This window comes from Sinocyclocheilus grahami, unplaced genomic scaffold, assembly GCF_001515645.1.
Source record: "Sinocyclocheilus grahami isolate Dianchi unplaced genomic scaffold, SAMN03320097.WGS_v1.1 scaffold465.1, whole genome shotgun sequence".
NCBI classification, from domain to species: Eukaryota; Metazoa; Chordata; class Actinopteri; order Cypriniformes; family Cyprinidae; genus Sinocyclocheilus; species Sinocyclocheilus grahami.
In genome coordinates, this window is record NW_015505644.1 from 749,323 (window position 1) to 764,196 (window position 14,874).

Consider the following 14,874-nt stretch of genomic DNA (forward strand, 5'->3'; position numbering starts at 1 on the left):
TGTGTGTGTGTGTGTATGTGTATGTTAGACCAGTTTATGTGTTTATGTAGGATGTTAGACCAGTTTATGTGTTTATGTAGTATGTTAAACTAGTTTAAGTGTTTATGTAGTTAATAAAACCTTACTTGTATCACACTTGACGTGGCTCATTGTTTTTTTATAACTGGAGTCACTTAATCATGCAGATTTATGCTACAGGCTCTGTGTAGAGTTGTACAGTAAGAAAGTTATTTCCCTTAACCAGGAAATTAATGTTCTTAGAATTGACAAGACAGTTGACCCTGAGAGGTCAGCTAAATATCTACAGCGGATCTAAAATATTCATAATTAATTATAACTAGTTATGATTAATTATTCATATTTCCCATGAGCTGATTCGTTACAAAATCAAAGCGTAAATAAGCGTAGAAAACGTATCCGTGTGGTGCGGCTGACACAGAACAGCATACGCAGTTTGGGTTCAGTGCATACTCTCCAAAATGGCGCTACGGTGACGCAGAGAAGACAAATTGTTGAATGAAGTCGTTATTTTTGTTTTCTTTGCGTACAAAAAAGTATTCTCGTCGCTTCATAATGTTACGGTTGAACTACTGATGGCAGATGTCTTTCATACTTTTCTGGACCTTGACAGTGTTATTTACTAGAAAGTCAATGGGACAGTCACAAGCCTCCTGGTTTTCATCCAAAATATCTTAAATTGTGTTCCGAAGACGAACGAAGCTTTTACGGGAAACAAAAGTTTAATTTTGGGGTGGATTAACCCCCTTTAACTATGACTTTTGTCTCAACAAACTCCTAATTCGCTGCTTATTAATAGTTAGTAAGGTAGTTGTTTAGTTTAGGTATGGGGTCAGATTAGGGACATATAATATGGTCACGCAGAATATGTGCTTTATAATTACTAATAAACAGCCAATATGTTAATAATAGGCATGCTAATAAGCAACTAGTTAATAGTGAGAATTGGTTCCTATACTCAACTGTTACCATTAATATAATATAATATAACTCATGAATATGATACAACAAAATTACCTTGACAAAATTATTCTTGACAAATAAATAAGGAAGATAAATGGGTTAATTTACTAAGACACTGTTTTCATTCTAATTAAGCACTTTCTATGTATATTTTCATTACTATAATCATCTGTATGATTTATTCCCATTGTGCTATTCCCATTGTCCTTATTAGTGTAATAAAAAAAGGGGAATAAATATAACGGTGTAAATTAAAAGCCACGATTTCATTACCATTACAATTTATATATTATATCTTTCTTTCTATTTTGGTCTTTCATATTAACATGTTCTTGAGAGGTTGGGTGAGAATCGTCCAAGCAGGCATCTTACCAGACTTCAGTAATGACGCCAGTGTGTCCAAGGCCACCCTGTTTGGGAAAAGACCCAATAAATGAATAAAGAAAAGAAAAACAAAATCAGATTTTATGTTGTCACCACATATTTAGTGATCGGTACCATTCTTGTAACATTGCACTATATGATTCTCAGATCTGGTAAACATGAACACACACACATGACATACTTCAGCAGAGTGGTGCTCTTTTTGCTGAAGGGTCCGATGATTTCGAACATGATCTCCAAAGCGCCACTCTTTCCCAGCGACACTGCATTTACCACTACAAGAAAACACAAGTATGCTAATGCCTCACTGTAGTGATGCACTAAAGAAATGTATCAGAAATGCACTACAGAGCACAGAAAACGAGTGAACGTACAGTTGCTTGAGTAGACCCGAAGCACCTGAAGGCACGGCAGCAACAGCTTGTAGTTCTGAAGATTATGCTTCACTAGATTCAGAGTCGCATTCAGAGCCCCGTTCAGACGCGCTTTTACACCAAACTTCCTGTCTGAAGAGGAAGTGATGTCACTGGAAATGGTTCATTTGTCAATGGTTCACACAGATTCAAACGGATAAAAAGATAAATCTATATTCACAAGAAAATGTTTGGATTGTACCAAATCTAGTGTTTGGCAAAGCTAAAACGAGTGTAGTTCTGGAGTCGTCTGTACCTTTGAGGCCGACTTTGACCAGTAGAGAGTGAATGTGAAGCATCAGTTCCTCATTGGCCGGAGGGTCTTTGCTGGAGCTCACCAGCAGCTGCAGAAGAACAGCTGTTCCTCCCTTAGACACAAACACCCCGGTCCTGCGGCCTCCACCTACCACAACAAACACAGCAAAAACACACTGTTTTGACTGAGGTGTCCTGATTACAGCATCTTTGAGCTGATTCTAGTGTTGAGAACAAAATGACTTTTTATGGAAGTCTAGGAGTGCTACTTCGAGAGAAAAAAAGAAAGAAAAAATTACAGAAATAATAAAAGTAAACAAATCCAGTCAAATTGACAAATAAAGAGACAATTTTAAACAATAATCAGACAAACATTACAGAAGTTAATTTAGAAATACAAACTCACCAGTTTAGTTCTTATTTTAGTATAATATTAATATTTTGAAATATAATTAATTTTATCTTTATATTTAAAAAAAAATTTTTTATATATATATTTTTTAATATTTCTATTTAGCTTTCATTTCATTTTATATTTCAGTTTGAATCATTTTTAATTTTAAGTTTAGTTTTAGTTTTTAGGTTTGACCGTGTAAAGCCATGACATATGAAATAAATTTCTATTTTTTTTTTAATGGAAAAGTGTTTTGAACCTTTAGACAAAATGTTAATAAATAAATACATAAAAGTGTTTTTTGTTCAGTATCATATTTAATACACAAAGCATTTATGGGTCATTTAGTATGATATAGTAAAAATATGGCGCTCAGACTCCATGTTTTACAAAAGAAAAAGAAAAAAAAAATTATTCAGAGGCTCAAACTGAGCAAAATATACAATTTAGTGTACAATACTGAGTTTTATAATCACAGCTCTGTAGTTTTTATTGTGGGGGCAAAACATATAATGCAATTCAATGATGACTGAGAAATAAAACACACAAACGACCCTCAAAAGGCTGATAATCATATTTAAAACAATTTTTCATAAAACAAAACAAAACTGATGAATATGTACAATCAAGTAAATCTAAGCTGCTTCAGTCCAGTAAGTATTTATCTTGAAATATGCAAACAATATAAAAGTTGGTGTGGTATATATATTGAGTAAATGGATGGTAAGAGGTCTTAGAAATGTGGGAATCAAATGATACAGTATGCTTTATAGGGTTAAGTTTGGCATGTAATATTCATATCTGGTTTTATTTGAGCTTTATTTCAATTAACAAAAACAAATCATAGTTTTAGTTTTAATTAACAATGGCAACACTGAAACTCACCCACAGTCAACAGTTCATTCAAGATAGCGAGGATGTTGAGAGTGGTCTGCAAATCCGGTGTATTCTGGACAAAATCAAACGCATTAGCAGCTGAAAAACACTTCAACGTGATCTGAGATGAACAGATGTGATTAAAGTCATCAGTTGTGTGTGACGCTACCTCCAGAGACGACAGAATGATCTCCATCCCACCAGAGCTTTTAGACGCCACCTCATTACGGGTCTTCTCTGAAACATGACCAAACACACGGTTAACAGACAACCCTATGGCTGTATTTAAATACATACATCATATAGAACAGGGCTCCTCAAATCTTGCCCTGGAGGGCCAATGCGCTGCAGAGTTTAGCTCCAACCCTGATCAAACTCACCTACCTGTGATTTTCTAATGATCCTGAAGACATTAATTAGCATGCTCAGGTGTGTTTGATTAGGGTTAGAGCTAAACTCTGCAGGAAAGTGGCTCTCGTGGGCCAGATTTGAGGATCCCTGATATAGAATATTTATGTACCTGAACAAGTTCCCTGCTCAAGGACAGGCTAGTTTTTGCTTTGAACTGGTGACCTTCAGAGGACTAGACCACTAAGTTCAGCATTACATGTTTTTATTTCGTCCTGATATTTTATTTTTCCCTTTTGTCTTTTTCTGAAACATGTTTAGGCTGTCACATTCATCTCATTTTACACCTTTAAAATCCAATAGCCATGTAGAAATACTTCAAGAAATGTCTCCTTGGTAGAGACCTGGGAACACGAGCGGTAAAGAGTCATTTATGACTCGGGCCTTGAATGACTGAGATGTTTTAGTATGGCATTCGGCCAACAGAGAGGTGTGTGTGTGTGTGTGTGTGTGTGTGTGTGTGTGTGTGTGTGAGTGAGTGTGTGTGTGAGTGAGTGTGTGAGCGTGAGTGTGAGAGAGAGAGAGAGAGAGAGAGAGAGAAGCAGAGAGGGAGGGATTACAAGGATAGAAGGCATTGCATAGGCTGCCCGACTGTCAATCAGCTGCCTTTGTTGGCATAATGTTGTTGATTGTTAATTTGGCTCTTGGCAAGAAAATTTTCCTAAAAACTTTCAGGCCAAATGCAAAAAATACTGAAAATAAAAGACTTATTTAGCTACAGTAATAAATATATATATATATATATATAAAATTTAATTTACAAAAGTGATATTATATACATATAAAGCATATTAAATGCAACCAAAGTGCTTATTCTGTGAAACTTTTGTGAAAATGAAATGTCAAAATATGGGTGAAATAATGTTCCATAGTCATTCGGTGTAACAGATATATTTATGTAAACATACAGTACTTATTTCGACCTGTACTTATTAAAACATATAAAAGAAAAAGTGCTCACACAAAAATTAATTTTATTAATTATTAAAACCTGTCAAATAGTTAAAACCAGTGGTTTGAAGGATATTTGCAAAGACTGACAAAAATGACCATGAATTAATTTTGGGGGGCTGCACTGTCATCCTTAAACAGAGCCTTTTAATGTTATCTAATGATTCTTGTTCTAAATATGCCTGAAATGATTTTTGGTATATAAACTATTGTTACACTAAATTACATTGTTTTCTGTAAATCGTGGTAAAAATGTATAATAGCCATTGATTTTTGCTCAGAAAAAAAAATGCAATTAAAAAGTCAACATTCTAATGTACAGGGGAAAAAAGCTGTATTAAAGGGGTCATATGATGCGATTTCAATTTGTCCTTTCTCTTTGGAGTGTTACAAGCTCTTGGTGCATAAAGAAGATCTGTAAAGTTGCAAAGACTAAAGTCTCAAATCCAAAGAGATATTCTTTATAAAAGTTCAGATTCAGCCACGTCTACCTAAAACGTCTCGTTCTAACACGCCCCCACATGTCTACCTCACTATGTGGGAAGATGTGCATAATGCCGCCCAAATGTTCACGCAAAGAAAGAAGGCGTAACTTTTATTCTCGCTGTAGTATTGTTGTTGCCGCCGCCATGTTGTAAAGATGCTGTGTGCTTTGTTGTGAAAGCGAAACTACTTTGTTTGGCCTTCCAAAAGAGGACGATATCCGAGTCCAGCCCGGGGTCGTCACATGTGGTTGCCGCAAGCCCGCCGGACGCTACTTCGTCAATCGCTACTTCGTCAATCGCTACTTCGGCATCACAGTATGGTAGGTGTGTAACATTTCCGTCACACGCTTGAGGTATTCGGCCAATCACAACGCACTGGATAGCTGGCCAATCACAGCACACCTCGCTTTTCAGAGCGATGAGTTTTGTAAAAATCGACGCGTTTCAGAAAGGCGGGGCATAGAGGAGAAACAATGTACAGTATGTGGAAAATAATGTGTTTTGAACCTTAAACCGCATAAACATTTCATTACACCAAATAATGTTCTTTTTAGCAGCATCATATGACCCCTTTAAACTTTTATTGGTTTGATGCATGAAAACCCCCATTTTCAAGAGAGAAAGAAAGAGACTTATCACACAACACTTGATGCTAAACCTTTGGCAAAAATATTGACAGGTCCTAATAATAGAGCACAAAGTACAATAGAAGCAACTCGAGTCTTTAGTGGCAGACTAAAGACCGCACAGTCACATTAAAAAAACAACTTGAGGAACATCACAAAAAATAGAGCGGTCAAGAACATTATAATCCTGCAGTGGAACTTCTAAAATCAACACCTCGTGAAGAATAAAAAGTTTGGCTGGCGTTAAAATATCGAGTCATGCATGCCAAGACTCCTTTTAAGTAACAAGAGAGACACAGCCGCTCCATCTACCATTAACATGTTACGCATCCCAGCATGGATGTACACACACACATAAATAAAAAGTGCTGTGCAAATCAGAAACTGGTGACACGGCAGAAGGCTGGAGAGTACACATGTCAGGCTGAGGCGGCACATGCTTTCAATCACTCTCCAAAGGACAGAAAAAAACCTGAACGCATTTCAAAAACGGAGCCAAGTATAGACTAACAAGATCAGCCCGAACATGCTAATAAAAATTTCAAACTAAAATTAATTTAATTGCTCGAGTTCATAAACTAATTACATTTAAACATTTATGCAACCTGAAATACTGTTTTGCTTTCTATAACTGCTTTAGAAATATACTGAAAAATAAAAGGTATTTTAATTGTATTAATAAAAAAATATTAAAAACAACTTTCACTATTAAATAGATAAAAGAACAATGCATTACATAATCATATTTATTTTAGTTGTTAGACCTTTGTTAAATAGGATGCAACTTTGTTCATTCTTAGCAACATTACTGGTTGAATTTTACTGATAATTTATCATTAAAATGAGCTAAAATGAACCTTATAATTATTACTATTACACTGAAATCCAATATATTGATTAATTTAAATCCAACAGTAAGAACATGCTAATAAAAATTTCAAACTAAAATTAATTTAATTGCTCATAAACTAATTACATTTAAACATTTATGCAACCTGAAATACTGTTTTGCTTTCTATAACTGCTTTAGAAATATACTGAAAAATAAAAGGTATTTTAATTGTATTAATAAAAAAATCTTAAAAACAACTTTCACTATTAAATAGATAAAAGAACAATGCATTACATAATCATATTTATTTTAGTTGTTAGACCTTTGTTAAATAGGATGCAACTTTGTTCATTCTTAGCAACATTACTGGTTGAATTTTACTGATAATTTATCATTAAAATGAGCTAAAATGAACCTTATAATTATTACTATTACACTGAAATCCAATATATTGATTAATTTAAATGATGTATTAAATGATAAAGTTAATGATAAAATACATTTACGAAAGAGATACAGATTTGTTGCAATTAATCGTATTAATTACGATTTTATTTGTATACAAATACAGTTTCATAATACACATTACAGCTTTATAGAAAATCGTGATGTTAATGTTAAATACTATAATGCCTAATTTTAGAGTAGTAGAGAATGATGATATAAACAATCAAGCAGTTGAGATTTGCTATACAGTATATAATAAAACTAACATTTTAAAATTTAAGAGATTCAATTTGATTTATCGTAGAGGCTGCTACACTTGTGAACTAGTGCCGTCAAACGATTAATCGCGATTAATCGCATCCAAAATAAAAAATTTTGTTCACATAGTATGCGTGTGTACTTTGTATATTTATTATGTATCTATAAATACACACATACACACGAATATATTTTAGAAAAAGATGTTATGTTTATATATGAAATATATTTATATATAACAAATTATATGAATATAAATATAAATATAAACGTAAAAATTTTTCAAAATATATACTGTGTGTGTATTTATATATACATAAATATACACAGTACACATATATTACGTAAACAAAAACTTTCATTTTGGATGCGATTAATTGCGATTAATCGTTTGACAGCACTAGTGTGAACCTTTTTTAAATAACTAACCATCATGTATCATGTATCAACATTGTTTGGAAACATTTCACTTGAGTAGCAGCTGGAAGAAGCAGCTAAACGTAATGAATGATGCATTTCGGCGTATCTAAATGCGGAGTTGTGTGCGTATACACATATCCCGCTCTGATCTTACCGGGGCTGCACGGGGGTCGACACAAACCGCCTGTCTTCCTTCTGGCATGGCTTCTATAGTCCATCTTTATTCTCAACACACATCCAACCCACTCTTATGCCTCCTCTCATAACTTGAATGCACTCCAGCGCTTCATCCAGAACACTGATACTGGGGGGAATTTTACACCGGTGTAATCGTATTTCACATTGAAGCAGAGCCCTCCCACTGCCCAGGTGCTGTCAGTCAAAACACACACGCCTTCAAAGCCCACAGCAGATCAATGACAGTCACCAGTGGCAGAGGATATGGCAGAGAAGGTTAAAGAGAGAGAGAGAGAGAGAGAGAGAGAGACCATTGGGAGACGTGGGAACACTTGCTGATGGTATCGTGTGGGGGTCACAGTGCAGACAGTAGAGATATTACACATATGCGGTGTATGGTTACGGGCAGCGGGGGTCAGGGGTAAGAACAAACCAATACTGGATATCCCAGAGCAGTCACATTTCACAGCTGATCCCCTCAGCATCTCCGGGCCTGTTTCAACCTGCATTTAAGATGCGTTTTTGATGATCTGATCGAGACATTTGAATCAATTCCATTTTAATTGAATTATTTACATGACGCACTGTGATTAATCAAACGTATCAGATATTAATACTGGCTGAGAAAAGCATGCACGTAAAATAATAGTAAAAGTTTAAGGGGTATCTGATACTGATCAAAATCAAAAAATTGAAATTTTGGTGATAATAATTTGGCGATATTGTGCGTGTGTGTGTTTTTGTGCTTGACCATGGTTGGTTTAGACTAAAACCGCCAGTAGGTGGCAGCCCAACCCTGTCTTTATTCAAATGATTAATTCAAAACGGCTGATTCATTTAGAAACAAAGCAAATGACTGTGGTCCAAAATCACATACTCCCTTAAGTAGTTACTTTGTGACCGCAAAAGTACGAATGCAATCTGGACTTACATAATGTTGTCATTGTCACATGACATACCAGTGTCAGCTGTGACACGTCACAGCCATTCGTAAATCCTCTCCCTTGGCCTCATGGGATGGTAAAGTGTCCATTGTATGCTCACTCCAGAATCACGCCAGAAGTAGTAGGTCATCTTTGCCTAGTCTTTTATGAGTACTTTGAATTCGGACATACTTCTTTTGTCACCTACTGTTTTTCGTGTACTACAGAGTAGGGAAGTATGCGATTTCAGATGCAGCCTGTCGTTATTAATAGGTCGTTAAATCATTGACTTAAAGGGGTCATGAACTGTCTTTGTTTTTTATTTTGTACTGTTCAAGTGTTTTTTTTTTTTTTTTTTGCAAAGCGAACTAATGTAATGTACATATCTTTGATAACACATTTATTGACCTTTTTGTGGTCAATGAACACTTAGTTTCCCATAATCCTCCAAAGTCTCCAACCAACATGAAGTAATATGCATTTTCATTAGTTCAGTCATGAAACTCTAGATGGCACAGACTCATAGGTCCTTTACGTATTTTGCTAGCAATCACTTATTTTACTACATGGTATCAACTGGATGGCCTGAGATTGCTTGCTCAACATTTAATAGTCTGATTCAATGTTTGCTGTAAACTGGTCTTGCAGGGCGCTCTCAGAAACCCTCCACCTCCCCCAGCACCACTTGTCTAGATCAGCTGCGAGATTTATGTGTGCATACTCATGCAGCAGTGGCATATCTGACATGCTCACAGCAGCGTGTCTGTGTATATTGGCACAAGCAAGTTCATACTTGCTTTGCAGCAGCATGCACTGCAGATCTAGTCCGCCAAGAACAAATATAGTAACATTGTCATATCAATTAACACGCTAAAGCTATTCTGAGAGTTGTCATGATTGAAATATTATATATGAAATGCTTTAATGGAACCATCTGAATCATATTCCAGCACAGAGGGACTGCATCCAGTACTGGAGGAAAGCTGAGCTGATCATTTCTAATGTGATAACCTGCACAATTCAAGACCGTACATATTACAAAATATCCTACAGAAATAATAAACTCAGCATGAAATGCCACTCACACCCCCATTTTACCACTAAAAATTAATTATCTTAATTATGAACACACGAGATTGTAGCGCTAACAGTTTTACCGTTTACTGCACTTTGTTCTTCTTCTTGTTATTTGCCCACAGCGGCTAATGAACCGGAAGTCTCACACATTCACAGAAAATAATTTTCTTCCACATTGAAAAATAAGGTGGGTAATTGCCATAACCAGGGTTCCCACTCTAAGCCAAATGTCAAATTTCCTGACTTTTACTGACTAAAACGCTGAATTTCCATTACCTATAATGATAGGAAAACAAGCTGCTGTTGTGCTGAGCACTGAGTGGACAAAAACCAGCCACAGACAGTATTTTAAATCCATTTGCAAGCTTTATTTACTTGTTCACAGACGTTTTCAGTACAAAACTAAGATAAACACGCATATACACTAACTTTTTTTTTTTTTTTGCTTTTACCCATTAAACGCACTTTGATATTTTTCTGCACTACTTCTACAGAAATGAATTTATGTTTTTTACACTTTCAGGGGTTAAACGCTCTGAAGGATATTCTGTTTGTCATCGAGTTCATCATTCAGTCTTTTTATTTCAGCCTCGTGACTGCATTTGACTTAAGTGATTGCCAGTTGGCAAGCGGGAAGGGAATAAAATGGTGCTGAAAAATACCATAACCATAACGATAGGCAAATCGCGTGAAACAGTGCGATAAAAAAATATGGTTTAGAAAACTGGCATTTTGATAACAGAAACTAAAATTCAAAGCGACAAACAAAAAAACCCTGATATTCCATGAATTGGACAAAACAAACAAAAAAGTAAAATTCCCTGACTTTCAATGTCTGGAACAGAGCTTTTAAAATTCCATGATATTCCTGTAATTTCATGGCCCGTGGGAACCCTGCATAACCTTTAGAACGTTAATGTTAACCAGTAGTAGATTACTATTGTATATATATATATATATATATAGTCCATATGAATTCCATACAACAGTAGCCTAAAACAATGTCTAAATTGCTATTTGGCTATTGCTTTTAGCATTAGTTAACCAATTAGTTAAGTAATTCTGATGATAAATGATCAAATTAAACATTTTTGCACAAAAAGATCAGACACTTGTAATAAGAGTAAAGAGAGAGAGAGAGAGAGTAAAGTTCAATTTGATTTCAACTAAATATTGGTTTTATTGTGCATATGTGAAAAAGATGATCCCTCTCACTGTATGAATGCATCATTTTGGGGTGTGTGTGTGTGTGTGTGTGTGTGTAAGGTCACCTTGAGTCTGGATGAGGTGAAGGATTTTGCCTGTGATCTGCCGCATGGCATCATTATCAGAGACTTTGGGCTCCTCGTTCAGTCTTTCCAGCTGACTCAGCAACATCAGCACCCGGGAAGCACTGGGAATACAGGAAACCATCACAACAGGCAAAGTACACCATCGTCAAAGCTTGCTACAGAGTAAAGATGTGTCGCACCTCTTTAGGCAACAACAAACTATGTACACTGCATATCGTCATCACAGAGCAGCTAATGAATGTGTGTGTGTAATTTTGGGAACAAATTTGTACCCAGAAGTGAGCCAAAACCTCCTTTTAGGGACACATTTGTAAACATGGTATAATATAGGTATATATTCAACATTTAAAAAAAAAAAATTATACATACTGTATATAGATATATATATATTTTTTTGTAAAAATGCTGAAAGTGTACTGTTAGTGTTAGGTTATAGTATTTGTAAATATAGTATAAAAACAATACAGCTAGTTAACTGTATATAAAAATATATAGAAACAATAGAGGTGTCTGTAGAATGTCCCCATTTAGATAGTAAGTGTGTGTGTGTGTGTGTGTGTGTGTGTTTATAAGAGGGGGAAATCTAACCTTTTTTCTGCCGCCATTTTGGGTTTATTCATTTCTTGTCACATTCAGTAAGACATCAAACTGACTGCCGAGGGGAAGAAACATTTAGAAATGTGTTTATGTAGAAAATCGAATTTAATTGATCAAGAGTATCAAGTCACACGAATGCATTAAACAACACCATGAGCTCATACAGCAACACCATGGAAGGCTACTTCACACAATCTTGAACAATAAGCACCCTACCTAGTCAAGGATGGAAAACAGCAGCAAGGACTGTGTCTCAAACCTAGTGAGCAACCTATTTATACAGCTACCCACCTATCAGAGCCTACTGAGCTGCCAAACTAGACAACATTGTTGGGCGTCATTGTCTATCAGTCTACACAGGCAGCATTTTTGGGCATCAGACCCTAGAAAGCTTCCAATATATATAAAACGTAGGGTATCTAAGACTATCTGTCTATATAGACTGCATTTTTGGGCATCAAACCCTCGAAGACTATTGATATATACAGCATTTAGGGTATCAGAGCCTATCAGAAAGCATGTTTGGGCATCAGAATATACTGAGCTTCCTACACAGATCATGTTTTTGGGCATCTCATAACCTTTCTGTCTACATAGACAGCATTTTTGGGCATCAGACCCTAGACAGCTTCCAATATATATAAAACGTAGGGTATCTAAGACTATTCTGTCTATATTGACTGCATTTTTGGGCATCAAACCATAGAGAGCTTTCTATATACTGTATACATTATTTAGGATATCAAAGCCTATATAGCATTCCTGGGCATCAAAATCTACTGAGCTTACTACCTAGACAGCATTATTGAGCATTGTAGCCTTTCTGTCTACATAGACTGCAGTTTTGGGCATCAAACCCTCGAAGACTATTGATATATACAGCATTTAGGGTATCAGAGCCTATCAGAAAGCATGTTATAAGAGGGGAAGAAAACGAACCTCTTTTCTGCCGCCATTTTGGGTTTATTCATGTCTTGTCACATTCAATAAGTCGTCAAACTGACCGCTGAGGGGAAGAAACATTTAGAAATGCGCTTATGTAGAAAATCTCATTTAATTTATAAAGAGTATCAAGTCACACTAATGCTACTTTGCACAATCATGAACCATAAGTACCCAACCAACTCAAGGATAGAAAACAGCAGCAAGAATCTTAATCAATATCAACGGCTGTGTCTCAAAACTTAGTGAGCAACCTACCTATACAAGCCACCTACCTATCAGAGCCTACTGAGCTGCCAAACTAGACAACATTGTTAGGCACCATTACCTATCAGTCTACATAAACAGCATTTTTGGTCATTAAAACCTAGCGAGCCTTCTACCTAGACAGCGTTGCAGCTTTTCTGCCTATATAGACTGCATTTTTGGACATCAAACATAGAGAGCTTTCAATATATACAGCATTTAGCCAATTTGACATCAGGTTTGGGCATCAAAATCTACTGATATTTCTACCTAGACAGCATTGCTGGCCATTATATGCTATAGACTGCATTTTTAGGCATCAAGCCCTAGAGTTTCCAGTATTTGGCTACAACATTTAGGTTATCAAAGCCTATTTGACAGCATTTTTGGACATCAAAATCTACTGACCATTCTGCATAAATCCACTTTTTGGACATCATTTTTCTGCCTAGACTGCAGTTGTGGGCATCAAACCCTAGAGCACTTCTGATATATGTAGCAATTCGGCTATCAAAGCCTATTTGACAGCATTTTTGTTGAACACAAACCTACTAAGCTTCCTACATACACAGCATTGCAGGGTATTATAGCCTTTTAAGTCTATATAAACTGCAGTTTTGGGCACACTGACACGAACACCTACAGAGCCGCCTTCACAGACAGCCATTTTAGGTCATTATTGGCTCCCAGAGAAGCTGTCTATGTAGGGAGTCTGTTTGGTTTTGAGCCACGGCCAGTGTGCAAGTAACATTACACACCAAGTACACTGCTTTTATATTAGGTTGTCAAAAGAAGTTAGTCATAGCGAATAACACTGATTACAGTAAGATGCGGTTCAGGTAATGAATAATTAATTTCAATGCCCTTATCAGATATTAAGCTGCTAAACCCCTCCTGTAAGAAGTGAACTCGTGATCATGTCAGATCCACCTGTCCTCCAGAGAAAGCTGTACTGTTAGCACGGATCCGCTAGCGGGACAGCTGGGGGCAGAAATAACAATACAGGCGTCTACCAACCTTTGAAGCACGCGAGAGCTGCGCCATCTGACCGCCTCGCCGCGTTCTCTTGGCAACACACACAGACACAAGCCCCTGACGGTGTTATTGTTTACTCTAAAGCCCAGCACACTCGGAAGCGAGGGCGCGTCCAGTAACAGCGCTGGCGCACAAACCGTGATCTGTACAACACACACCGCACCAGACTGACGCACAGATGGCTTACAGATCAGCTCTCCTCCAGCGGGACGCAGAGCCGGCGTCGCGTCGCGTCGCGTCACGTAACGTCGGCAGACAGGGGGGGGGCTAGAATATCTGGATTGGGAATATCCAGAAGCTGATGTGAAAGTGGATGGTGATAAAAATCTAGTATTTATTTATTTATCTTTGAATAAACAACTTAAAACGTTAAAATGTATTTGGAAAAAAATATCTCTTAAAGTAAAAAATTTGACAAACGAAAATTGACATTTGTATTTTTTCCCCTTCTTTCTGTACTCCCCTGACACAGTTGGTTAACTTATATGTACTTTAATAATAGTAATAATAGTAATAGTAGTAGTAGTAGTAGTAGTAATAATAATATAAATTATATACACGTTTTATTCATTATTTTGCATACATTATTTTATTGAAAAGCTCACACTGTGTGTGTGTGTGTGTGTGTGTGTGTGTGTGTGTGTCTGTCTGTGTGTGTGTGTGTGTGTGTGTGTGTGTGTGTCTGTCTGTGTGTGTGTGTGTGTGTGTGTCTGTCTGTGTGTGTGTGTGTGTGTGTGTTGAATTACTGAAATAAATGAACTTTTCCACGACATTCTAATTTATTGAGATGCATATGTATATATATATATATATATATATGCCATACATATAGGCACATATAATGCCGGAAAATGC

The 14,874-nt window shown here is 36.4% G+C and overlaps 1 protein-coding gene across 2 annotated transcripts in view; it reads right to left on the reverse strand.

The window, feature by feature from the left end:
* The window catches only part of agtpbp1 (ATP/GTP binding carboxypeptidase 1), a 50,473-nt gene extending 36,298 nt beyond the window's left edge, over positions 1 to 14,175 (reverse strand). The window contains exons 1-9 of one of the 2 annotated variants that reach the window (XM_016235279.1): positions 14,002 to 14,175; positions 12,736 to 12,802; positions 11,179 to 11,300; positions 3,473 to 3,540; positions 3,313 to 3,376; positions 2,035 to 2,181; positions 1,740 to 1,871; positions 1,547 to 1,640; positions 1,354 to 1,391 (exon numbers count right to left, since the gene is read on the reverse strand). In XM_016235279.1, coding sequence (XP_016090765.1) covers positions 1,354 to 1,391; positions 1,547 to 1,640; positions 1,740 to 1,871; positions 2,035 to 2,181; positions 3,313 to 3,376; positions 3,473 to 3,540; positions 11,179 to 11,300; positions 12,736 to 12,767 — 697 coding nt within the window. In that variant the 5' untranslated portion in view covers positions 12,768 to 12,802; positions 14,002 to 14,175. Of the gene's footprint in view, positions 1 to 1,353; positions 1,392 to 1,546; positions 1,641 to 1,739; positions 1,872 to 2,034; positions 2,182 to 3,312; positions 3,377 to 3,472; positions 3,541 to 11,178; positions 11,301 to 11,787; positions 12,178 to 12,735; positions 12,803 to 14,001 lie in introns of those variants that run through there. The other variant, XM_016235280.1, reaches the window with a different exon arrangement.
* Positions 14,176 to 14,874: the final 699 nt, after the last annotated feature.